General features: G+C 32.1%; 1 protein-coding gene across 4 annotated transcripts in view; it reads left to right on the top strand.

Moving 5' to 3' along the window:
• Nucleotides 1-22271, top strand: part of LOC139523538 (uncharacterized) — a 41681-nt gene extending 19410 nt beyond the window's left edge. For 2 of the 4 annotated variants that reach the window (XM_071317640.1, XM_071317641.1), the window contains exon 2: nt 20072-22271. In XM_071317640.1, the coding sequence (XP_071173741.1) occupies nt 20072-22065 (1994 nt within the window). In that variant the 3' untranslated portion in view covers nt 22066-22271. Of the gene's footprint in view, nt 1-424; nt 502-597; nt 844-20071 lie in introns of those variants that run through there. The other 2 variants (XM_071317638.1, XM_071317639.1) reach the window with 2 other exon arrangements.
• Nucleotides 22272-27481: the final 5210 nt, after the last annotated feature.

Here is a 27481-nt window from a genome sequence, read left to right on the forward strand (position 1 = left end):
TTTATTGCTTGCTGTTCGGTGTGAGCCAAGGCTCCGTGGCGAAGACAGTAACTTGACCTATAATGGTTTTCTTTTATAAATTGTGACTTGGATGGAGAGTTGTCTCGTTGGCACTCATACCATATCTTAGTATATCTATTTGATATTAAAAAAAAGTTACACAGTAGTAATTTATAATATATTTTTGGAAATGAAGAAAGTACAAGGACACATGATCACACTCGAATTATTCATTGCATTTTAACAAAGTTTCATTGAGGTCCATTGTTAGTCTTAGCTTTAGTTTTAATTCAATTTTTGTTTGGATTTTAATTAAAAAGCAATGTAAAAAAAACTTTTAGATCATGTCAAAATAGTTATATATAATTATGTCGTAAGAAAAAAGGAAAAAAGCGTGAATCTAAAACGAAACTAAAATTAGAAACCAATTAACGGAAAACCCAAATAAGTGCAAATTGAACGCCTGAGTCAACAGACTAACTAATATCATGAATATGGCAGGTATGTAATGATTTGTATATATCTTCCTACATAATGATTTAATAGTGTGTTACATTGATGTTCATTTTCTCGTTAGTTTTTTTAAAAATTTGAATACATTAATGTAAAATGAACTTGTATGAAGATAAAAAATAAATCAAATAAAACACACATTTCTTTCAAAACAAAAGTTCAGTGATCATATTACTAGAAAGATCATGTCAAAATAATTATATAAAAAAAATAAGGAAAAAGGAAAAAAGCGTGAATCTAAAACGAAACTAAAATTAGAAACGTGTTGACGGAAAAACCCAAATAAGTGCAAATTGAACGGCTGAGTCAACAGACTAACTTATATGGCAGGTATGTAATAATTTGTATATATCTTTCTGTATAATAATTTGATATCTTGTTACATTGATGTTCATATTCTCGTTAATTTTCTTTTTGAATATGAATACAATAATGTAAAAGGCACTTGTAAGAAGATAAAAAATAAATCAAATAAAACACACGTTTCTTTCAAAACAAAAGTACAGTGATCATATTACGAAAAAGATATTTACAGTAGAAAATATATATTTTAACTATTTCATACTAGGTAAAAAGATAACAAAGAAATGCGGGATTACTTCAAAAGATAATAGTAAGACTGACAAACAAGTTTAATCTTTCCAAAATGGTATGATGTGCTACGCCATATCATAAATTAACATGAGTGTTTTTTAAGTAATTTGGGGGAGGGAGCTATGTAGAGAAAACGTCAAACTCAATAATCTCTATTAAAAATATCTATCATTTCATTTATTTTCGGATACTTTTATTTGGGTTTCAGTTTCATTTTTGGTAATACGATTACATATCGGCCAGCTTTATGTAAACGCGTCAGTGAACAGGGCTATCATTTTTTGTATAATATATGTAATGAATGATGATATAAAATTTACACAATACAAATGATATGTAGAAAATAATTTGAATAACTCTTATCGTGTTATATGGATTGAAGAATAAGGAGTGCGTTATAATATTTTGTTCAATTTTGAATATCAACGCTTATCCAACCATACTATCAGACAATCCGTATAAAGTTCATTATCCTCTTCCTGATGTGTTCGTCATTCAATTTGTTTTCTAAAGCGTTCATTCTTACATTCCAATTAGGTCAAAATAAAGGCATTTTGGAGAAATTTTACAAAATCAGCCAGATTTCATCAAAATTAAAGACCAGGAAACATAGAGCGCAGGCGTCGACAAACTAAATATTCAAGTTAGACATGTAAAATATCATCACAAACATGATTTTCGAAGATCTTTTTTGTCGATGTATGCGCTCTATGTTTCCTGTCCAATAATCAATAGAAATTAAGCCATGTTCATTGATTTTTCTTGGAAAATCAAAACTAGTTCTATTTTTGACGTCATGAATAAAACGCCGGAACATAAATTGTCAGCATATATAAATAGACTTAATTTCTATCTAATCACTATATTAGCTATGATTCATTGTAATATTGGTCAATAAATCCCAATTTTAAATTTAAGCTAAACAAGGGGACCATTTTATGGCCTTATCAAACCTTCTCCTTTGGGGCTGTGATTGAATGTTAGGTTTTAACATATTTTTTTCTAATCAACTATGGACAATTGAAGTGTGTCCATTTACAATATGAAATTTGAAACACATGGTATATTTAATTGAGATTTATTCGAAAAGACTTTTAAATTTTTATAAATATGATGTAAAATGACAGTTGTCATGGATACTATAAACAAGCTCCGTTCCAAGATGGTCATACCACCATTCGATTTCAACTCTTGGAAAAAAATATTCATTTTACGATATCAAACATTTTTCTACAGGCTTTTATAACCTGTAAAACAGTGGGTAAATTTAGAAAATGACTAATAATTCAACATGACCGGTACTGAAATAGTCAATTGAAACTATATATTATTTATTGAACGAAAAAGATGATTTTTACCTTCATTGTTGCTTAACCGTTATATAAAGAGATAAAAGGGATAAAGCAAAAGATTTCAACAAAGTACGATCTGCAAATAAGTCAAAAGTTAGGTTCTGATTGTTTTAAATATAAATCTAAATAGCAACGTCATTAAGGAGCGGGACATGACCCCGGGAAGGTCAAATATCAAGGTCATTATCTATGGTACACAACACATCATATAAAGGTGATGACATAGTGTTTCAAGTATAAAAATACTTCTTCAACAAAATGAAAAATGTGTGCTCTAGTAAAAAAAAAAAGAAAAATTAAATATTTTGACCTTGAGGTCAAAGGTAAAGGTCAATTGGCTGTTAATTTTTTCAGGTATACTGTCTTAGTGTAATACACCTTCATGCCAAATATCATAAGATAGTGTCAAAAGATTAATAAGTTTTCATGATTAAATACACAGATTATTGCGAGAAATAACCCATTTTTATACCGTTGCCATGGTTACGGTGTAAGAGATAAAATTGAGAATGGAAATGGGGAATGTGTCAAAGAGACAACAACCCGACCAAATAAAAAACAACAGCAGAGGGTCACCAACAGGTCTTCAATGTAGCGAGAAAATCATAAAACTTGTAGTACACATGTCAACCTTTATAGAATTATTTAAATCATAGTACTTTAAGAGATTTCATGTCCTTTTGTTGATCTTTTTACCAAGTATCCAAAATATGTTCAAAATGCCCTTTTTAGACTGGTCAGCCCAAAAATTTAGCTATACTCAAGCTTTATCATTTTGTCAAATTTCGACAAAGTTGCTGCTCACAAGGAAGCTATTAAACCAAGAGTTCCAAATGGTGAAGTTGAAATCATCCCTCCGTAAATTTTACGGACGCCATCACGAGTTGGTTGTCCGTTATGAAATAACCGTTTCACGGATATGTTCCTTACGTTGTAACTACAATCCCCTTCCCTTTTACGAATGTGATCTACCGAATTAGACTATTTACCGCATTTGTTATCACATAAGCAACACGACGGGTGCCACATGTGGAACAGGATCTGCTTACCTTTCCGGATCACCTGCGATCACCCCTAGTTTTTGGTGGGGTTCGTGTTGCTTACTCTTTAGTTTTCTATGTTGTGTCATGTGTACTATTGTTTGTCTGTTTGTCTTTTTCATTTTTAGCTAGGGCGTTGTCAGTTTATTTTTGATTTATGAGTTTGACTGTCCCTTTGGTATCTTTTGTCCCTCCTTTTCGAAGGACGAATAATGCTTGTGATAAAAATCGATTCAAATACCAGTTCAACATAACCCTATATAGCATATTTAGAGTACCAAAATTGTGATATTTTTGTAGATTGTTTTGGAAATTGAGGTATTTCCAGTAGATGGCGCTATAAAATCTAAAAGTAGCTTAAGATAAAATTTTATAAAGTTATTATATATAGTTTTTCTCTTGACTATCATAACATGTGTTCAAAATTTCATATCATTTGGTTGACATGTCATACGGACCAACTTAAAATCATTTTTCAATGTTCTATCAAAGACTGGGTGTTAACATGATATTTTTTTCAATTTTATTAATAGAAATCTTTATTAAATTTATTGAAAAAAAAACCAAGAAGACAAGCAACAACTGGTTTTTATTTGTGTGTGAGTGATCAAATTTAATCGCAAAATCAATGTGAAAGTCGGTGAAATATTGAAGGATAAATTTCTTGTTTCGTCCATTTGAAGAGGGTACAGATTATTCATGGGATAACATCTATATACTGTAAAAAGATAGAAAAGTTGGAGGATTACATTGTAAGATCGCTGTGAAAGTAGGCTGAGGTCATCTAATCTACATGTTAAAGCAGCCAGTTATGTTAAATTCAGTTATTTTTTATATCACGAAAGGCTTCCAATCAAACGAAGCGGCAAATATATCCTTAATGATCGAAGTCGGCCAGCTATTATTGCCCTAAAATTTTTATGGAACGCCATGACTGCCTTATGTTAATGATCAGCATTATATGCAGTGCTCACACCATTATATTAAGTGCTCACAACATTATATTAAGTGCTCACAACATTATATTAAGTGCTCACACCATTATATGCAGTGCTCACACCATTATATTAAGTGCTCACAACATTATATTAAGTGCTCACACCATTATATGCAGTGCTCACACCATTATATTAAGTGCTCACAACATTATATTAAGTGCTCACAACATTATATGCAGTGCTCACACCATTATATTAAGTGCTCACAACATTATATTAAGGGCTCACAACATTATATTAAGTGCTCACACCATTATATGCAGTGCTCACATCATTATATTAAGTGCTCACAACATTATATTAAGTGCTCACAACATTATATTATGTGCTCACAACATTATATTAAGTGCTCCCAACATTATATGCAGTGGTCAAAGCATTATATGAAGTGGTCAAAACATTATATGCAGTGGTCACAACATTATATGAAGTGATCACAACATTATATGAAGTGATCACAACATTATATGAAGTGCTCACAACATTATACGTTTTTTGTTGTATGATGAGATTGTTGTATGATGAGATAGATGTATGATGAGATCATTCGGTAAACATCGTTTTTTAGCGGAAATTACAGAATCCATAATTTGTAAATTACGGTAATGCCCAGCAAACAAATTTAAACAGTTATTAAAGTCATGTGATCATAAGGCAGTATACAATATTTAAAACTGATTGAAATAAGTAAGGAAAAGATGAAACTAAGAAGTGAATGATTAGAGTAGTTCTTCCTATACAAATCCTTGACTACAAGTCATAGAAGAATAATATCTTTTAGATCGCACTTCTTTGATAACAATGGACCTCGAAAAAAGATTCAAATTTGTGTTTAGGTCCAGATGATAGCAACAACACAAAAAATAGGAATGCTATTTGTTGCTGAGCACTTCTTTGATTTTATTTAAAGTCCACACAATTTGTTTTGTAACGGAAGCACAAAAAAAGATACTCATTATTATGTCAATATATAATTGTAATATAATTATATTAATGGAGAACTTCTAGTATTGTTTTACTGTGAATTCTTCTCGTTGTTGTGATTGGCGTTCTAATTCTTCTCACATACAAGCTTGTCTATAGTCTGAGGATTTCTGTTATTTTTGCTACCAATTTTTTTTCCATATCCCATGTTAGGATCAATCTCAAAGGTTGAAAATTTCATATCTGAATATTTTTTTCGTTATCTGGAAAGTTACTTTTGACGGCGGATCTTGATTGTTTCTGTTGGGCTTCTTTCTCATGGATAGGGATCACTCACGGGGGAAAAAATGGAAAATTGTCGAAACTAATTTGACTTTTATGTATAGCATAAAATCGAGAATGGAAATGGGGAATGTATCAAGGAGACCACAACCCGACTCCATAGAAAAAACAACGGCAGAAGGTCACCAACAGTTCTTCAATGTAAAGAGAAATTCCCGAACCCGGAGGCGTCCTTCAGCTGGCCCATAAACGAATATATATTAGTTCAGTGATAATGAACGCCATACTAATTTCCAAATTGTACACAAGAAACTAAAATTATAATAATATAAGAAAAACAAAGACCAGAGGCTCCTGACTTGGGACAGGCGCAAAAATGCGGCGTAGTCCGAATTATATTCTTAAAAGAATTTAAATTCACAAACTAGTTATTTTGCACCAAACGTTAATAACTGTTTAAATTTGTTTGCTGGGAATTACCGTAATTTACAAATTATGGATTCGGTAATTTCCGCAAAAAAACGATGTTTACCGAATGATCTCATCATACATCAATCGCATCATACAACAATCTCATCATACAACAAAAAACGTATAATGTTGTGAGCACTTAATATAATGGTGTGAGCACTTAATATAATGTTGTGAGCCCTTAATATAATGTTGTGAGCACTTAATATAATGGTGTGAGCACTGCATATAATGGTGTGAGCACTTAATATAATGTTGTGAGCACTTAATATAATGTTGTGAGCACTTAATATAATGGTGTGAGCACTGCATATAATGCTGATCATTAACATAAGGCAGTCATGGCGTTCCATAAATTTTCACTGATGTCTCGTACCTGTGCATAAAACTGGGAAAACTGTATTTTATTAATGTATATGTTTAATCAAACAATACTAGTAATTACATTTATTGATATGGGAGGTACATGTGTCTATAATGGCTTTAACTTTGGTTTTGACTGTCTCCATAAGGTAGAATTTATTATTGATTTTTTAGCCACTAGTTTAGTTTTATTATGTGTTGAGAATTCGGTATTTCTGAGGTGTCGTAAATGGTGTAACTAAAGGTTAGGGATCTAGGTATACTCTATCTCCTGGGATCTTCTCTGGAAATATAGCGGAATACGCTACAAATGTTTTGCATTAATTTGAACTGTTGGACATCATTTTGATCAATAGTTAAGCAGTTCGTGACAACATATTGCGAAGGAATAACCTCAATTATGAGACAAAAACACATGCTGCGAAAGGTAATTATATGAAGAGACATAAAAAGGATTTTCAAAACGAATTAACCGCTACTGGTAGGTGGTGCAGTCTTCCTTGAAAACTCGCGTATAAAATGTTATGAATCATCATATAATTGTATTTTCTACTTTTATACAATTCAACGTTAAATATCGTTTACATACATGTAATGGGTATTATATTAGAGAGACAAGGGAAAAAAGGAAAAATCGTAGAAAAACGGCATGTATGATATCGTTCCAAATTAAAGTAATCCGTTGAATCGAATATCTATACTATTAAACGAGAAGACCTCATTTTGTGTGTCGCTTCTCTTCCTTTCACAATAAATTAATCATCATGCCTTTGTGTTCTGTTCTGTAGGTACCCTGCAAAGTCCCATTTGTCATCCATTCTTATGATTATTCCGTATGGGTTATTTTGGGAGGAAAATGGAAAAAAGGTGTCCGGATATTGTGTCTGTCATTGGACAAAATTTTAAGTCAGACTAGACTTCCGGTTTGCGTTTTTCTGTACACTCTGAAGTCTTTGACCATACATACAATAAAGTTTATTTGCCATCTGCTATCATTTTCAAGTTTACTATCCACGGCGGCCACAGAGTTTATTAAATATAGAGGGTCTTTATAAAGAATTGATAGTAAAAAGCAGAATACACTTTATTTATTTATAGTGATGAATGTTCATAATATACATTTAAACGCTAACATTATTGAAATTAATAGAAAACAAAAAAAGGAAAATTTTTGAAAAAAAAGGAGGAGCCGGGTTAAAAAAAACAATTGTCCTGTCCCAAAGTACTTATGACTTTTGATACATTTTCTGATATTCTCCACTCATAAAATCCGGCTGTTACAAAAATCCATCGGTTCACTAAGTATATTAAATAGAGAGAGAGGTTGTATATATATAATATCAATGACCGCCGTGAATTGATTAGTAAACTTAGAATTGATAGTAAAAAGCAAACACACTTTATTTATAGTAATGAATGTTCAAAATATAAAAAATGTATGTTCATATTGAAATTAATAGAAAACAAAAAAGTGGAAATTTGGGAGAAAAAGGCGGACGAGTAGAAAAACAATTGTCCTGTGCAAAAGTACCTATGACTTTTGATACGATTAAAAAATAATGTTTTTTATATATTCTTTTTTTTGCATGCAGTTTTTAAAATTTCTTCTGGAAGTTTGCTTTTTAACTATTATTTGATATATAGTTGTAAACTTATAAAGCGTTATGCGTTGAAAATTAATGTTGTTTGCAATAATTTTGTATATACGTTTGTATATTGGCAATATTTTTTTGTATTCTTTAACTGAATGTAAACTTTAAATAAACTTTGATGGAGTTAAGCGATTCCAATTGATATTGCATAGTGTGTTTTTCTATGTTACACTATTGTTTTCGATAAGGGTGAGGTTTTGGTAAATTAAAACGTTTAAACCCGCTGCAATTGTTTGCACTTGTCCTAAGTCAGGAATCTGATGTTCAGTAGTTGTCTTTTGTTAATGTGGTTCATAAGTGTTTCTCGTTTCTCGTTTTTGTTAATATAGATTATACCGTTTGTTTTCCCGTTTGAATGGTTTAACACTAGTAGTGGTTTTGGGGCCCTTTATAGCTTGCTGTTCGGTGTGAGCCAAGGCTCCGTGGTGAAAACAGTAACTTGACCTATAATGGTTTTCTTTTATAAATTGTGACTTGGATGGAGAGTTGTCTCGTTGGCACTCATACCACATCTTGGTATATCTATTTGATATTGAAAAAGTCTTAGAACGATGTTACACAGTAGTAATTTATAATCCATTTTTGGAAAAGAAGAAAGTACAAGGACACATGTTCACACTCGTATTATTCGTAGCATTTAAAAGGATTATGTTTTCATTGAGGTCCATTGTAAGCGTTAGTTTTAATTCAACTTTTGTTTTGATTTTAATTAAAAAGCAATGTAAAATATTTTTTTTATATCATGTCAAAATAATTATTTAAAAAAAATAAGGAAAAAGGAAAAAAGCGTGAAACTTAAAAGAAACTAAAATTAGAAACGTATTGACGGCAAAACCAAAATAAGTGCAAATTAAACGTCTGGGTCAACAGACTAACTAATATGGCAGGTATGTAAAAATTTGTATATATCTTTCTATATAATAATTTGATATCTTGTTACATTTATGTTCATATTGTCGTTAGTTTTTCTTTTTAAATATGAATTAATACATAAGAAGTAAGAAGATAAAAGATAAATCAAATAAAACACACGTTTCTTTCAAAACAAAAGTTCAGTGATCATATTACGAAAAAGATATTTACAGTAGAAAATATATATTCTAACTATTTCATACTAGGTAAAAAGATAACAAAGAAATGCGGGATTACTTCAAAAGATAATAGTAAGACTGACAAACAAGTTTAATCTTTCCAAAATGGTATGATGTGCTACGCCATATCATAAATTAACATGAGTGTTTTTTAAGTAATTTGGGGGAGGGATCTATGTAGATAAAACGTCAAACTTAATAATCTCTATTAAAAATATCTATCATTTCATTTATTTTCGGATACTTTTATTTGGTTTCTGTTTCATTATTGTTAATATGATTACATATCGGCCAGCTTCATGTAAACGCATCAATGAGCAGGGCTATCATTTTTTGTATAATATATCAGTGTATATTAAGGTGGCACGGTAGAATTTTCTGGCCCATAAGGGATAATGATAGCCTTTTAAGAATTTTCACCACTTTCTAACACTGCAAAAAATAAATTCTACATTCACAGTTAACTGAAGGACTTCCATTTTACTATTCAGAAAGGAATTTGAATATGTATCATGACCGTTGACTTTTTTTGCTATTTTTAAAAACCTAAGGCCACTAGTACTTTTAGGTCTTTTATGGTGCAGTGAATACAAAATTTAAAAAAATTCTCAAAAATTCATTTTCATCTGTATGTAAAATTATTTCATATTTTTCTACACCTGATTCATCCCTCAATTTGGGAAAGTATGTTATGTTGATACTGTATTTTTTGTCCAATCACACTGTTTATATACATTTACCTAAGTAGGGTACACAAAAGAGCAACCTAAATTCTGGAATGCAAATACTACCGTGCCACCTTAACCAAGACATAACAAACTTGAAACCAGTCATGACACCTATGATGCATAGACTTCTTACTTTGGAACATATTTCAATAAAGAATACTAGTCTGCAATCATTTCTTACCCAAAAAAAATGAAACATTACATCCCTACCCCATCTGGCAGATTTTAACTTTTTTTCATCTTACCATTTTTACTTAAGGAGTGAACAAAACCCAAATATATGATGTTTCAAATCAACACAGAAGTCAAACATGGTGATTCAGGAGGAATTATTGGATTTCCAACTCTGTTTATGGTTAATCTGACTGAAAGAAACAGTTTAAGCACCAAAACATGAAAACTGATATTAAAGTCCATTCCACATTTTACAGCATGCCTTATATTACTTTAAACATTTCCAGATTATAAGGGCAATACAACAAGAGTCTTTAGATTGCAGTTAACTATTATTCAAAAATCTGTTTGACAATACATGTACTAGAATACATCTCTAAGTTGACTGTTTGTCTATTTCTCATGTATGCATTAAGTTAAATTATGTCCCCTTACTTGATCAATTTGCCTTTATTGTGCTTTTCACTGTCAGAAAATCTTAACAACTAATGGTATTTGCATGGAAAATGAATAAACCATTTAATCTTGCTGATATAACATCATAAATACATTCTTTGTCAAAAATAATGTCTAGTCAATGCATAGAAACCCCTATTTCTATCTCTTTTTCAGACCAATATGAGAGCTAAATGAATAAGTAAGGACCCCTTAACCACTTACTGGTTCCCCAAAAGCTCCTACTGGTGTAATGTTACATCAGAACTACAAATTAAACTTCAAGAAAACTAGTATAGCTGTACTTGTGTTGAAAAAAATAAGAAATTATGCAATTTATTTATTTCGGTGAAATAATAGGATGTACATGCAACTGAAGAATGTCGCGTCTCAAATTTCAGTGGTTGCACATGTGTCAGACACTGCGAAAAGTTAAAGCGAGTATTTATTATTAAAAATGTATTGCAAGTTACATATAACTAATGAAGTTCTACTTTCTAGGTAAATTTTTACATTATTACCTACAGATCAGGCAAAATTTGCTGAATCAGCAATTTTTACTCTCAGGGGTGGAATTTAAGGCTTGTTTTTATCATAGTTGCCCTCAATCAACTTTTTATTGATAAAATTACAAACTGTATAGGTAAAAAATGTTCATTTATTGATTTAGTGTAAAAATATATATCCCCCTTAAGGTGGCACGGTAGTATTTCCTGGCCCATAAGGGATAATGATAGCCTTTTAAGAATTTTCACCACTTTCTAACACTGCAAAAAATTCTACATTCACAGTTAACTGAAGGACTTCCATTTTACTATTCAGAAATGAATTTGAATATGTATCATGACCGTGTATTTTTTTTGCTATTTTTAAAAACCTAAGGCCACTAGTACTTTTAGGTCTGTTATGGTGCAGTGAATACAAAATTCTCAAAAATTCTCAAAAATTCATTTTCATCTGTATGTAAAATTATTTCATATTTTTCTACACCTCATTCATCCCTCAATTTGGGAAAGTATGTTATGTTGATACTGTATTTTTTGTCCAATCACACTGTTTATATACATTTACCTAAGTAGGGTACACAAAAGAGCAACCTAAATTCTGGAATGCAAATACTACCGTGCCACCTTAAGTGCGAATGCAGGTAGTTCATTTTCACTATCATATGCGAGTATGTCTATTGTAGAATAAAGGATCATGGGAAAACTGTATTTGTTTACGTTTCGAAAATACCAAAATAATTGATTTGAAGTTAAGTTTCAACATATTTTCATTGTGATATGTCTTTTTAATGTACAAAACAGCATTAAAGTTCAAATAAGTGTTACAAAAGCAACATAATATAGCATATCGATTATTGAAAGCGATCAATTTTAACTATAGATGCGATGAATTATCACTATTAGTGCAATCATTTCTGATGTAGAATTTTCGAAGATGCGAGGAATTTTTATTGTAGATTTATGTGATAAATGGACTTGTAACAAATGAAAAAACTTAATTGATGACTTTGGTATTTATGATATTTTCAAATTTTCCTATGAGTTTTGTTCAAATTAATATTAAAAGTTAAATAAGTTCCTGTGATATTTGTTTTAAACGAATATGAACCTATTTCATAGAAATCAAAAATATTTAATATATAATGCTTCTTGTTACACTTGAACCATAATGCAAGCTTAATGCTGTACCGAGTGTGCTTGCATGGGATACAATTGCAATTGAAGGCATAACTGTCACAATAGGATGAAGATAAAAATTCCTTTTCTACTCTTTTTTTGTCTCAAATGTGTCATTTTGATATCATTTACGATTATATAATAAAACATTGCTATACTCCGAAGAATACAAATTTGATGATTTACACTTTTTATTTATTGTACAATTAATATAATACTTATTTTAATAATTCACTTGAATGATAGCTGTAAACTGACTGCTGACAAATGCTCAGTATATAAGATAACTTGTTTAACCAGTGGAACATATTTCACCGATAAAAAACTTATTTTACCAGTTCAGGATCAACACACAAACCAAGAACTTATTTCAGAAGGTAAGGAACAAATCTCACAAATCCGGAACTAATTTCACTAGGTCAGGTACATATTCCCCCAACCCAGTACATATTTCACCATGTAAAGTGTGGAACTTATTGTATAGAGATTGAACAAATTATATAGAAATTGTCTGTGAAAAGTTCTCCCAGAACATATTTTTATGGCCCCGCAACGAAGTTGTCGGTGCCATATAGTTTTACTCTTGTCCGAAATTCCGCCATTCTGTCATTCCGCAACAAACCATTATACAGATTTTTGTTCTAAACGCCTTCAGATATTGGACTGATTTTTGTTATGTGAGTTAACCATGATGAGTTACAGATCAAGTTTAAGTTTCGTTCCGCTCCGCTCCGCTAGTTTTTACCGAAATTACGGGCTTTGGATTTTGATAAATTGTTGAAAATCAGTTATACGGACTTTTTTGTAAAGGCTTTCAGATATTTGGATGATTTTTGACATGTGAGTATAACAAGATGAGTTACAGATCAAGTGTCAGTTTTGTTCCGCTCGACTTATTTTTGTCGAAATTACAGGCTATGGACTTTGATAAATTGTTGAAAATCACAGTTATACAGACTTTTTTTCTTAACGCTTTCAGAGATTGGGTTGATTTTTGGTATGCGAGTTACTCATGATGAGTTACAGATCAAGTTAAAGTTTCCTTCCGCTCTGCTAATTTTTGCAAAAATCAAGGGTTTACAACTTTGAAAATTGTTGAAAATCACAATTATACGGACATTTTTCTATACGCCTCCAGATTTTTAGCTGATTTTTGCTTTGTGAGACTACCATCATGTGTGTTTCCACATGTGTTATTGAATTTGCAGATTTTTCAACCTTTTGATTTGGCTCAAACTTTTAGCTCGTATTTAGATCTCAAGTAAACATAAGTAGTATACATGTTTTTTAAACAATTACTTTAAATCAGTAATCCGATTAAATTTTAGAATTTTCTTCATTATTTTATTTTTGATATTGCGTAGACCTACATCTGAATGTGCAAGGCTTTGTCATACTTTAAACGAATGGTCAACTCAAAAAATTGTACTAAAATCAAGGTGAATGTAATTAATGTGTACTTGATGCAACTGGCTTAATAATTTCAAATTGAAACACCCCACATTATTTTCTGAGACATCAAGAGAAAGAAAAAGAATCATTTTAATTCGAAGAGATCAAGAAGGTTATTTATTTTTTTCAATATGAAGATATTACAAACGCCATAGTATATACTGTGGTATTGGATTATTAAAAGTCAAACTTCGCCAGTATTCCTCGCAGACAATCCTTCTAACATGTATAATGCAAAAGGACAAACGTCATTGAAGACTCACGGGTGGTCTTCGGCTGTTATCTGCTCTTTGGTTGGGTTGTTGTCTCTTTGACATATTCCCCATTTCCATTCTCTATTCTTTTTAAATTCATCGTATTATGAAAACGAACATTTATAGTGTACTATAGGTGAGGCTCTCAAAAATGAAGTAAAACTACCAGTTAACCGGTTAGTCGGTCGAACGACTATCCGCGTAACCGGTTAGGCAACATTGGACGATTTGAAAACACCCCTTTTTATCCCATCCAGTTTCGGTTTGAGCCATAGATAGATATATAAGAAGATGTCATATATGACAATGAGACAACTCTCCATCCGAGTCACAATTTATAAAAGTAGACCATTATAGGTCAAAATACGGTCTTCAACATGGAGTCTTGGCTCACATCGAACAGCAAGTTATAACGGGTCGTAGTGTAAAACCCTTTAAACGGGAAAACCAACTGTTTAATCTATATCAAGATGTACGTAATTAGGGATGAAGTGTCATGGAAATGGATAAATAAAACCAAGGATAAAGATCCCTACGATTAATAAGAAATTAAATAGAATACATTTGAAATAAATGTTATTTCTATTGAATTTATAAGAGTTTTAAAGCAAACTTTCCTCCGCAAGTTAAACTTTATAAAATCCATCTCTTACTTTATCTTTTGTTTGAGCAAGTCGGCAAAATTAAAACTTTAATAGATATACGTTTTTTTAAAATTCATATAGTGAAAATGCACCGCATATACAATACTGTAACGAAAACCGAGCGGTTAGGCTTTGGTGTTAAACTATAAATGTGTAATCCTTAGTGTTTTGCTATAAGAATGTGTTTTATAACATGGATAAGTATATATGAACTGAAGTTATAACTGGCGACCCTTCTTTGGTAGCGTGGTACTCTGGTATCGTGGTACTTTGCGGTATTCCGGTAGATCTAAGGTTGGTTCTGTATAGGTTTTGTGGTACTTAGTGGTATTCTGGTAGATCTTAGTTTAGTTCTGTTAAGGTTTTTGTAAGAATAACAGACTCGTTAAATAAAAATCAACTTGTATTATCTGTAAGATGTGCTAAATATCTACAATTCATACAAATAGTATATAACTTAACAGTATTTTAGTCTAACAAATAAATACCCTACTTTATTAGAATATCATGTATTAAAGAAAATGGATAGCGGAACTATATTTCGAAAGTTTACGAACTATAGCTTGGTAATCGGCAAATGGTAAATTGAATTCAATGTAAAAAGATAACGTTTCTCACTTGTTAAGGAACTAACAAGCCCACATTATACGGAAATAGTCTGGTTACTACTTTAATAGTCTGGTAAATGGTTTCGGTACATGTATATTTAAATCGCTTGGAATTAGCGTGTGTTACTTGCCCAGGGTAAAGTCGTACTAAAGTCTTATCGGTTTTCTCCACCGTATTTATACTTTGGTAAACCATTACCAAAATGGTTTACCATTTACCATTTCGGCTTACCATTTTTACCATTTTGGCTTACCATTTACCTAAATTACCAAACCCAGAGCCGACGTCATAACAAAAATAGGTTATGACGTCATTGGTGTACTTCATTTGAAGTAAACAATTCACATCTGTTCCGATTGTAAAAACAAAGGAAAGAATAATAAAAAGTTAACAATGTTTACATAAAGTTGTACAATAAATTTATAATAGGAACAGTAAATTTACGGTAAGGTTTTAACAACACCATCACACAATTTTAGGGAAAACAAGTTCCATTTCAAGAAACCCCCATTTCGTTTCAATCTAATGAATCGCTCTACAGTATAAATGAAAGTATAGTATCATTATTCGACAGTCTACATGACTCGCATAAAGAAAGCATCATAATGGAATTTAGTTCAATATAAAGAAACTGAATGACAAAACCTATTCTACGTTATCAATGGTTATACAACTTTAATAATTGTGTTGAAATGACTATTTTTCTGCAACAACTTCTTACCTGCTAGTTTTAAATCACCTGCACGATCTGTTCGTGAAATGTCCTAAATATTCACCTATTTCGGTATATATTTCACAGCTGGATGGCTTTAAGTGCGATAAAACCCCATTCGCATCTCTTACATTGTCTTACTAGTATAATTTATTTCTAAACATATTCATTTTAACTCATTTTCTTCATTTTCTTCAAAAATAAAAAATAAATTGTCTGTTTATTTATCATTCTACATCAGAAATTTATGGCATATACAGTGAAAATGATATTTTAGGATCCGCACTTTACATACACTGTATATGTAATGAATGATGTAATACAATTTACACAATACAAATGATATGTAGAAAATAATGTGAATAACACTCATCGTGTTATATGGATTGAAGTATAAGGAATGCGATAAAATAAATGGTTCAATTTTGAATATCAACGCTTGTCCAACAATACTATCAGACAATCCGTTTAAATATCCGAAAGTTCATTATCCTCTTCCGGAGGTGTTCACAAATTTATAAGCCATTCAATTTGTTTTCTTAAGCGTTCATTCTTGCATCCCAATTAGGTCAAAATAAGGGATTTTGAGAAACTTTACAAATTCAGCCAGATTTCAGACAAATTTAGGACCAGGAAACTTAGAGAGCAGGCGTCGACAAAATAAATATTCAAGTTAGACATGTAAAATGTCATTACAAACATGATTTTCGGATATCTTTTTGTCGACGTATGCGCTCTATGTTTCTTGTGCAATAACCAATAGAAATTAAGCCATGTTCATTGATTTTTCGTGGACAATCAAAAGGGAAGGATTGTGCCTGATGTTCATATAATGAAATCATAATCTTTCAGTCAGTTTAATTGAAGTCTGGAGCTGGCATGTCAGTTAACTGCTAGTAGTCTGTTGTTATTTATGTATTATTGTCATTTTGTTTATTTTTCTTTGGTTACATCTTCTGACATCAGACTCGGACTTTTCTTGAACTGAATTTTAATTTGCGTATTGTTATGCGTTTACTTTTCTACATTGGCTAGAGGTATAGGCGGAGGGTTGAGATCTCACAAACATGTTTAACCCCGCCGCATTTTTGCGCCTGTCCCAAGTCAGGTGCCTCTGGCCTTTGTTAGTCTTGTATTATTTTAATTTTAGTTTCTTGTGTACAATTTGGAAATTAGTGTGGCGTTCATTATCACTGAACTAGTATATATTTGTTTAGGGGCCAGCTGAAGGACGCCTCCGGGTGAGGGAATTTCTCGTTGCATTGAAGACCTGTTGGTGACCTTCTGCTGTTGTTTTTTTCTATGGTCGGGTTGTTGTCTCTTTGGCACATTCCCCATTTCCATTCTCAATTTTATCTATTTTGACAAATAATTAAACATGACCGAAATAGTCATTTGAACCTTTGTATGAGTTATTGAACGAGTTTTACCTTCATTGTTGCTTAACCGTTATATATAGAGAGAAACAGGATAAAGCAAAAGATTTCAACAAAAAACGATCTGCAAATAAGTCAAAATAGCCGAAATTGTCAATTTGTCATTAATTGGTAAATTTTACTCAATTTTACACACGTACTATATAGTGAGAAACAGAAAATAGCAAAAACAGCTATCGTATCAAAAATTTAAAAATAATTCAACATGACCGAAATAGTCAACCGAATTCTTATCAAGTATAATTATCGTTAAAAGATAATGTTTTCCATTTTAAGTGTTTGTAGAGACCTTAATTGATTGGGAGAAAAAGAACAGCAAAAGTGTTCAGCATAATAACACCGACAAATAAGTCAAAGTAGCCAAAATTGTCAACCGACTGCTTATTATGGACTGTTCCGAAATGAATTTAATCTAAATTTTGCCCTTTTGTCAAGCGCTATCATCGATAGAGAGAAATTTCAAAATGTCTAAAAAGTAAAATCACACAACAAACTGAACTCCGATGAACATTTAAAAAGGAAAGTCCCTAATCAAATGGCAAAATCAAAAGCTCAAACACATCAAGCGAATTGATAGCAACTGTCAGACATTTCCTTATGTAGAAAATGATGGATTGAACCTGGTTTTATAGCTAGCTAGTTCTCTCACTTGCATGACAGTTGCGTCAAATGCCATTATATTGACAACGATGCGTGAACAAAACAAACAGACACAATAGGTAAACATGTCAAAAATAGGGGTACAACAGTCAACATTGTGTTATCATCTTTCTCCCTTTAAAAAAAATGATAAGCAAAATAATCTCAATATAAGATCAAAAATAGGAAACTTTACTAAATGCAATTGAGGTACGAAAAAAATGTCCTCCGCTCGACACATTGTAAAGCCTATTTCTTAGTTCGCTGCGATCACTCGCCACAAAGGTTACCATTGTTGCTCGCGGTTGATGTTTTCGGATATTTAAGTTTTGATAACCCAATTATATAACAACGTTACATTTTATAGGTTTTCAAAAAACGTAATTGACTTCAAATGTCAATCTAGCATTGAACACATATTTATTTTTGCTTTATTTGATAGGATGGACAATCAGGGTTGACAATATAAACCTGGTATGTCAATTTCACATTTAACTAGTATGTTATTGCTTCTCTATTAGTTGTATTTTGAACATGACCAGGGTGAAATAGTGAAATATAGAATGCATAAGTATCAACTTTGAACGATTTGTGTTTAACCTTTTAACTTATTACGTCATACTTATTGTTGATTTACAGTATAGAACAAAACGACTCATAAGAAATATATAAGAATAAAAACTTTCATAATTTATCAGTGTAATAATGCCCATATTTGTACTTTCGATATATGTCTAATACTCTTGTTATCTCTATTTTTTCTGTTTTATAACCTTATTAACTTAGCAAACACTCGGCCTCCAACTAAGGCTCAGGTTTTTTTTAACAAACTGATACTTCTAGGTACAATGATTTTGCCATTTCCTTAGAGAATTGTCGTTTAGAATTTTCCTCAGAGTTCGGTATATTTGTTATTTTACTTTTTATTTACTATATCGATCTAAAAAGTAAAACAGAAGAAAAAATCGGATTTTTATGGTAATATTTTGATTTAATTCAAATTGACTATGCAGGAATAAAAAATATTTTATTTTTTTAGAATCAGATTATTTTTATAAAATATCTTGTTTTCCAGGCCAAGTTTTTTGATAAAATAATGAAATGTCAGAGGTGTAAGTTGATTGCCACACAATTTAAGCAATTAATATTTCATTAAAATATTTAAAGTTTTTAACAGAACATTACATTAAAAATTATAAACTATTAATTTTCTGTGCAAAAAGCACAATTAAGACCAGCTAATATGGCGTAAGGCAAATACCAATCAATGAATCAATTAACACCAAATTGTTCATAGAACAATTCAAGTTCTGTCCAAAATTGCATTTATTTGATAAAAAAAAATGTTTTTAAATAGTAATTTTAAAGAGTTTATTTTATTTTTTGCTTCCGGTGTAACATCAGCTAACCTGGGATAAAAATTTAACAGTAAAACATAATAACATACTAACAATCGACATCAAGTATCGATATATAAGAGTACAAGCATTTACTGATAAAATCACAAACGAAAGAATGAAAAGGTACTGCATATTTAGTTGTATAGTTTCTAATCGTGCTAATTGATTTGTTGTGTGTGCATTTTGTTTGAAGTTGTAGGAAAACTGAGTAACATTTTGTCTAGGACGATTAACAACTCTGTTCGTGTATTTCTGTTTTGCCGTTAGGTTGCTGTCTCATTGACATATATCCAACATTTTCGTTCATACAAATAGGCACTTCAAAGAAGGAGTAAGACATTTGAATGACAGGGTCGTCATTTTACCGAATCATTGCATGTTATTTATCGAAAAAGAAACTTCTTATTGGTTTTTTTTCTGAATCGTTTTCGTGATTCAGAAAACATCTTTTCTCCGTGTTACATTTTGGAAAAATGAATTTCACACGTTAATTGCCTATTGAATTCACTGTCTACGGCAACCGCAATACAATTATTCCAAATTGTTCGTAAATGTACTAACTTTTTTTTTATAATTTTTCTATTTTATAATCAAGTACATTTTGAATATTTTTTTTGTATTTACAGACTCCCAAACTCAACACATATCAACGGCTCTATATCGTTATCTGTGTCAGAATATAGTAGGATCAGAAGATCATGTTAAGACAGTGAGATTGATGAATACTATCAGGGACAATTTGTTTTGCAACGACCAAGAAGCATTAATTACAAGTGGTAGCTTTGGAGAAGGACTCGATTTGAAAAACAGTGATTTAGATTTAATGCATGTTATCAAATTTGTCGAAGTTTATGAAGATATAAAACCACGTTTATATACAGGTATCACATATTTTTCAATGAAAACCGATGATGTAAAGCCTGGTTTTACTACGTTACTCCTGGAGCATACGGATCGGCAGTCATTATTCGACATTAATATCTGTGACGAAATTGATGGTAGACATTATTGTTCGAGTAAATTATTTAAACAACGTCTTTTTAAGATCTTTAGTCTTTTTAATAAAATTGATGGAAGTCAAGTAAGTACAATTCATGGACCTTGCATATCTAACACTAAAGACATTTATGACCGCTGTTATTGCTTTCATTGCAAAACATGGATATCAACTGCGGAACAATGGATAACAAGATCGAATAACTCATGGCCAGGCTATAGTGTCAAACAAATGATATTGAAGCATGGAGTAATTTTTGTGCCAATAGGAGTTAAAGAATCATCAAAGGAAGATCTAGAATGGCGAATATCTTTTTCGGTTGGTGAAAAACTGTTGATGAATACATTTACACATACCCAATTAGTATGCTACGTTCTCTTAAAAATTCTTACGAAAGATGTAATAGCTAAATTCTCGAAATGTGAAGATTTACTCTGTTCATATTTCCTGAAAACAATCATTTTCTGGATATCGGAGGAACTACCACAATCCGTGTGGAAAGCTGAAAATCTTATACCGTGTTTCATGCGTTGTTTTAACCGACTGGTTTATTGTGTTGAACATTCAGTTTGCTTGCATTATTTCATTCCAGAGAATAACATGTTTGAAAACAATATAGAGGGACCTGCTCGAGAAATACTTTTAGAAAATCTATATATCTTGCGAAGTTATAGTTGGCGATGCATTTTATTTTCAGACCAAATATGCCAATTTCGCGTTCCAACAATAAACTTTCCAATCGAACCAAACGAATTCCATGTATATGACTTTCAAAAAATTGTTAACTCTAAATTACTTACACTGGCAAATGTCATGGCGCCTGACTTTATCTTTCGAACAGGTAGCAGCCTTTTATTTAAAAGAGCAGTTAGGCAAATATTTTCATGTGAAAAATCTTCAATTAAATACATAGTTTCGTACTATATGTCAATATGCTGTACACCACTTGCAGAGGGTATAAAACTGAACACATGCAACAGTAATAATAAATGCCAGTACAGGAAGTACACATCCTGTCTTAGTCTTTTGCTACAGAATATCTATCATGATGCTGTATCGGGATGGATGATGTTAGCTTCGTATTTTTACAAGACAAAACAATATAATAACGCTTTACACGTTATCGCTTATGCTATATCTAAATGTAGTCCCGAAAAACTGTATAATAATAGGAATATGGATCATAATCAGCAGCAATTGGTAAATCTGAAATTATTCCAGAGGAAGAATATTACTTTTCTACTTAAAATATTGCTGATAGAAAATATGTTATTCCTCTGGAACTCTGAACTAATACCAGATGAACTGAAATCTGAAGCATGTAATGGGATATATACTTATCAATCTCCAGCATATCCTTATTTTCTTAATTTTCTATGTCATTATCGACTCAATAATGTTAAACAATGTCACGATTGCCTCAAAGATCTAGAACGGTTGAAAAATGAATACTATTTCTACGCGGAAAGGTATCAACTATCTATGGTCTGCAATCTTTTTGGTATTGCTTTACAATTATCAGGCGACACTCAATTGGCACAAAACGTGTTTTGGGAATCTGCACTAGTACATCCAAAGCGTCAATTCAATCCAGCTATTAAGAGATTTGCTGCAATGAACTGAGTGAAACAATATTGTATTCAGTTGAACGACCGACATTATTATAAACGGATTCATGTTTACAGTTTTGTTTGTTAAAATATGATATCCAAAATTATTAAGGCATAATCTAGTTGTCTGCCTTTGATACATACTATATGTCTGTTTACATAAAAAAAAAATCATTTTAATTTACTATGAAGAAAAATAAAATTTGAGGTGAACGTCGCCCTGAAAGTGTTCACCAAGTACAAAAATTCCGAATTCACTATAAGGACACATTTATCTACCAGTGCGAAGGCATGTACCTCTATATTGAATGTCATTGTTTCTTGGTGGCTTTTGTTTTATCCAATAAGGGAATTGGATTTCAATATCAGATTATATAGTTCTTTTGAATCAATTATAACTACAGTGTACACTAAATTATTTAAAGTAAACCTGTCGATCGAAAACTGTCAAAGTGAGTGTGACGTAGTAGGACTTAAAAATACTTTATACTTTGAAAGAAAAGCAGAAAACAAAAAAATGAGAGATAATTTAACATTTTTGACGGAAAAGTAAAAATGTAGGCTCAAGTTTCTAACTTGTTGAAAACAATGCCCTTTTTGGATTAAACGCTTTAGATCAGAAGTCACAAACCATTTACACATCACTATCATACTACCGGACGGACGCCAATGATCACTGATTGTATTGTCGTGTATAGAGAAACGCAGTTAACAAAAATGATTTATATCTGAAGTAAATATATATATTTATATATAAAATGACTGAATAAATAGTCAACGATTAATCTTACAGGGCGATGGATCATGTAATGATACTATAAACTTCAAAATATAATATATAGCAAGTCAAAAAGGGTACAACATCGCCACATAATAACTATAAAATGAACAAATATTACATATTTCGGATAACAGATATCCTTCTTCAATAATAGCAGGATGTCAAATGAATCAAGTCAATATATTCAAACTGAGACACTATCAAAATCTTGAAATTTTATACCATTTAAGCGAAAATCACAGACGCTGGTACAATTTTAAAAGTCCCAAACACGGCGCATAGGCTACTGTAGTTATCATAGTTACCATGCATAGTTATTATATATATATGGCGATGTTGTACCCTTTTTGAATTGTTATATATTATATTTTGAAGTGTACAGTATCATTACATGATCCATCGTTCTGTAAGATTAATCGTTGACTATATATATATATATTGGGACATGTCTGGTTAAGAACATATTCAAAATAGAATCATCTCTTATTTATTTTAATGACTCTTCGTTCTTCTCTGTCTTGTTTTTAGAGAGACAATAACATTATCCCGTCGTATAGTTAAGAGAAGCTTATTTAAAGGACTGAATTTATGATATTTTGTGACTTTTGTATATTGCTTTTTTTTTGTATTATGTAAGCTACTTATATCTATTTTCTTACATTATCTCCAACAGAAGCAGTACATAAGTGTTACTCATCGGAACATCAATCGATTGTCCAAGGAACTGAACCTCACCAAACTGATCTACGTATTCGGATTTTTTTTTAGATGATAATATACTCACATTAAATTTTCCATGTTGTTGTTATTAGGAGATTATACCCTCTTATAACAACATTAAACTGCCATCGATGCGCATGCTTCAGGGGACTGATCTGTTTCAGTGTCACTGTAATGTACACATATATAGTCCGCCAAAAGTTACGCACCACCTGAATATAACTGGAAATATCTTCTTGACTATTGAAAAAAAATATTTATATTTGGTGTTATGAATTGCCTTTAACATACACTGAGAAAATTCATTACGACCAAAAAGATTAAAATCCGATAAACCCGTCCATCAACTTTTTATTAAAGGCCATCTGCACGTTTACAAATACACTGTTTTGATACCATTCAATCATCTTCCTAATATCCAAAGTACAGGTGAAATTTGACCTTCATCAAGTCATTGTGTCAAGGCGTAAGTCATCTGTGGCTGAACGTTTGCAACCGATTGGCATGTCAAATGCCGGTAGGAGCACTAGCAGCATAGGTAACCATTTCAATGTTAATCACACCGGCATTGTCAGACTTTTACAACGTCATGTTGACACAGGAGCTGTAAATGATAGCCCAAGGTCCGGCTGACCCCTTTTAAATTCCCGTCGTGCTAAAGTCAACTCATTAATTCCTGTCCCGCAGCATAGACACCTCTGGCCTCCAGGTGGTCGTGTTAGTGTTCGAACATTGGTTAGCGAACTCATAGAGGCAATCTAAGAGCACTTCGTGTTGTCAAGAAACCTGCACTAACAGCCAGGCACCTTTTAATCATGTTCCAATTGGCTGATGACCATCGACGCTGGAACATGAAAAGCTAGCCAAAAAGTGCATTGGTCAGGTGATAGTCGGTTTCTGTAACGACCAGTAGAAACGAATAAACGAGTTCTGTGTGTGTTACATTTTAGTGTTTTGTCGTTGTTCTCCTCTTATATTTAATGCGTTTCCCTCGGTTTTAGTTTTTTACCCCGATTTGTTTTTTGTCCATGGATTTATGAGTTTTGAACAGCGGTATACTACTGTTGCCTTTATTTAGCGGTAAAAAAACTGCTTATGACCAAAACAAAATTTGCACAACGACTGCATTCGGTGCTCCTGGTGTTACAGTATTGGATTGCTTCTCAAACCATAGTAAGCTGGGTGTGCATATTCTGCTAGGTAACATGAATGAACAGGGATTTGGTGCTTGGAAACATTGTAATCTCTCATTTTGATAATCACCCACTTGCGTCAAGACCCTTGTACATGGACGAAAACGCTAGACCACACAGTGCAACGATTGTACCCGAGTAAAAAGAGCAAGAAATTTGCCGAAATACCAAAGATTATTTGTAAAGAATTTTACTGATATTGGGTGATTAATTGTTGTAAAAAAATGAAATCACAGTGAAACTTAAATTCTGTTTCTGATTTGTAATTTGCACTCTTTGGTGAATGCAAAATTTAAATGCATAGAACCTGCATAAGTGACCAAACTTAATTTAATGGTTTGTTAAAGCCTCGGTCACACTTTCACAGATAGCACGAACGAAGGCCGAACGAATGATATTTTTTCGGTCCGTTCATGTCCGTTGGACATCCGTTCTTATCCGTTAGACGTTAGTTCATTTCCGTTTAATGTCCGTTCAGTGTCCGTTTTATCCGTCGTTGTCCGTTCTGTCCGGTGAAAAAATTTGAGCATGTTGAAAACTTTGAAAGGACGTTCAACGGATGAAGTGTTCGTTGTACATTTGGTAGGCGTCCGTTTTTTACGGCACTAGTCCGTTCAGTTTCCGTTTTGTATCCGTTTCTTGTCCGTTATTCATCCGTTAGGGGTCCGGTAGATAAATTCACCAACAGACTTCTACCGGACGTATAACGGATAAAACGGCTGTTGGACGGATGTGAAACGGACTTCTACCGGAGGTAACACGGATAAAACGGATGATGAACGGATCTGAAACGGATAAATACCAATTGAAAATTTCGAGTCGGAAATGTTAATTATTGGTATGTCAGATTTCTTCAGTGTCATGAATGTTTATTATTTATTATTGATCTAAGAGTAAACGCACGTCTTCACTAAAAAGCGGCTGTTATTCAGGCTAGACCATACCCTTTGGTGTCATTATGAAGAACAAACCAAAACCAGTTATACATAAACTTTTTAAATATTTATGCGATTGACATGTATTATTATTGTCGCCTTTAATTTTTCAGCATATCTTCTGTTTCATGCGCGTTTTATGTGGTACTCGTACGTTGGATGTACGTTCGACATCCGTTCTGTCCTGTACGTTTCCGTTTCTCGTACGTTGCAGTCCGTTATGCATTCGTTACGCGTCCGATAAGTTTGGTCAGTACATCAATGGACTCCCGACGGATAACAGTTTTGACAACGGAAAACTTTTGTTTTTCATCCGTTAGTCGTCCGTTCGTGCTATCAGTTAAGTTGTGGTCACAGCTTTTATGGTTTATGATAGCAAAATTACTACATGAATGTAATCTTTTTATATGAAAAAAAAATGCGCTGCAATACAAACAGGTGGTGCTTAACTTTTGGCGGACTGTATATTCACAAAATTGTCATGCGGCTGACAAACGTTATGAATGAAGTGTTGCCAATTAATAAGAAATTCATAAATTGTGTTCTAAAATTGATTGCAAAACAAATCATGTAGTTACAAGACCATTTTATGTCAGTTGATTTATATACTTTTTTTTCATAAAATAAAACGAAATTGCCCGTATTGACTTTGAAAAATACCTTTTAATAGAATATATTAACTCTGAATTAATCAACACGATCATGTACTTATCAAAATGTTCATATCAACTTATTTAAATCTTTATAGTACAAACAAATATTTGAGACAATGTAATAAAAATTGATACACAATAAAATCATTTCAATGATCGTTTCTTGTCAGTTGGGATTGCAGAAAATCAAAAAATGTAAAGATCGAATATATAAAAAAAGGACGCCAAAGGCATGACTTTGAAACATCATGGACTTTCATTAAACAAACGAATCAACAGTGGGCAACCATTCAAAAGAAAACATACTTATATAATGTATATACTGATATATAAACACAGTTATAAAGTGTCCATTCAATACATATATGCCCCTTTCTAAATCTACCAAAGTCTGGACAATTTGAGCCCATATTTTATCAATCATTCATTTTACATCATTCTATATTCATATCTATCTTTCTCTGGTTCGCGTTCTCTTCCTTTCATTGCTTTTTTGTTCGTGCTGTCTTTTTCGCACGCGCACACGCACACTCTCGTTCGCCCATATTCAAATATACGCTCGGTCATACTCTTTTTCACTCATTCGTTCGCTCATACTCTCGTATTCACTAACATGCCACCTACCGACGCTACCAACGCGCAATCCCTCTTATTTGCTCGCTCGCTCACCTTGTTCAATGACTCTCTTATTCGTTCGTTTACTCTTATATTAAAACACTCTATCTTTCAACCTCTTTCTTATTCACAAACTGTTTCTCGTTCGCTCAATCACTAATTCTCTCACTGACTCGATCTCTGTTTCTCTCACGATCACTTACTCATTCAAGGCCATACTCGTTCACTCAAATTGTAACTTTCATCGTCTAGTTTACTCATTCAATTTGATCTTTCTCGTTCACTATAATCGACCGGTTTCTACCATGGTCTTGGAAAATTTACTACAAATACTTTCAGTTGCCTTTGTTAGGTATGAGTAAATCGTTTGAAAAAAATATAAGAAGTCGTCTGATTATAATATAAAGTAGATATTTTGTGGTTATTTAACATTTCATATTTGGCAATTTTATTTCTAATAACGAACCCATCTTATTTTGTTTCCATTTGTACCTTGCATGTGTAATGTCATGTTACATCTAGTGTTCAATTA

This window comes from Mytilus edulis, chromosome 5, assembly GCF_963676685.1.
Source record: "Mytilus edulis chromosome 5, xbMytEdul2.2, whole genome shotgun sequence".
Classification (NCBI taxonomy): Eukaryota; Metazoa; Mollusca; class Bivalvia; order Mytilida; family Mytilidae; genus Mytilus; species Mytilus edulis.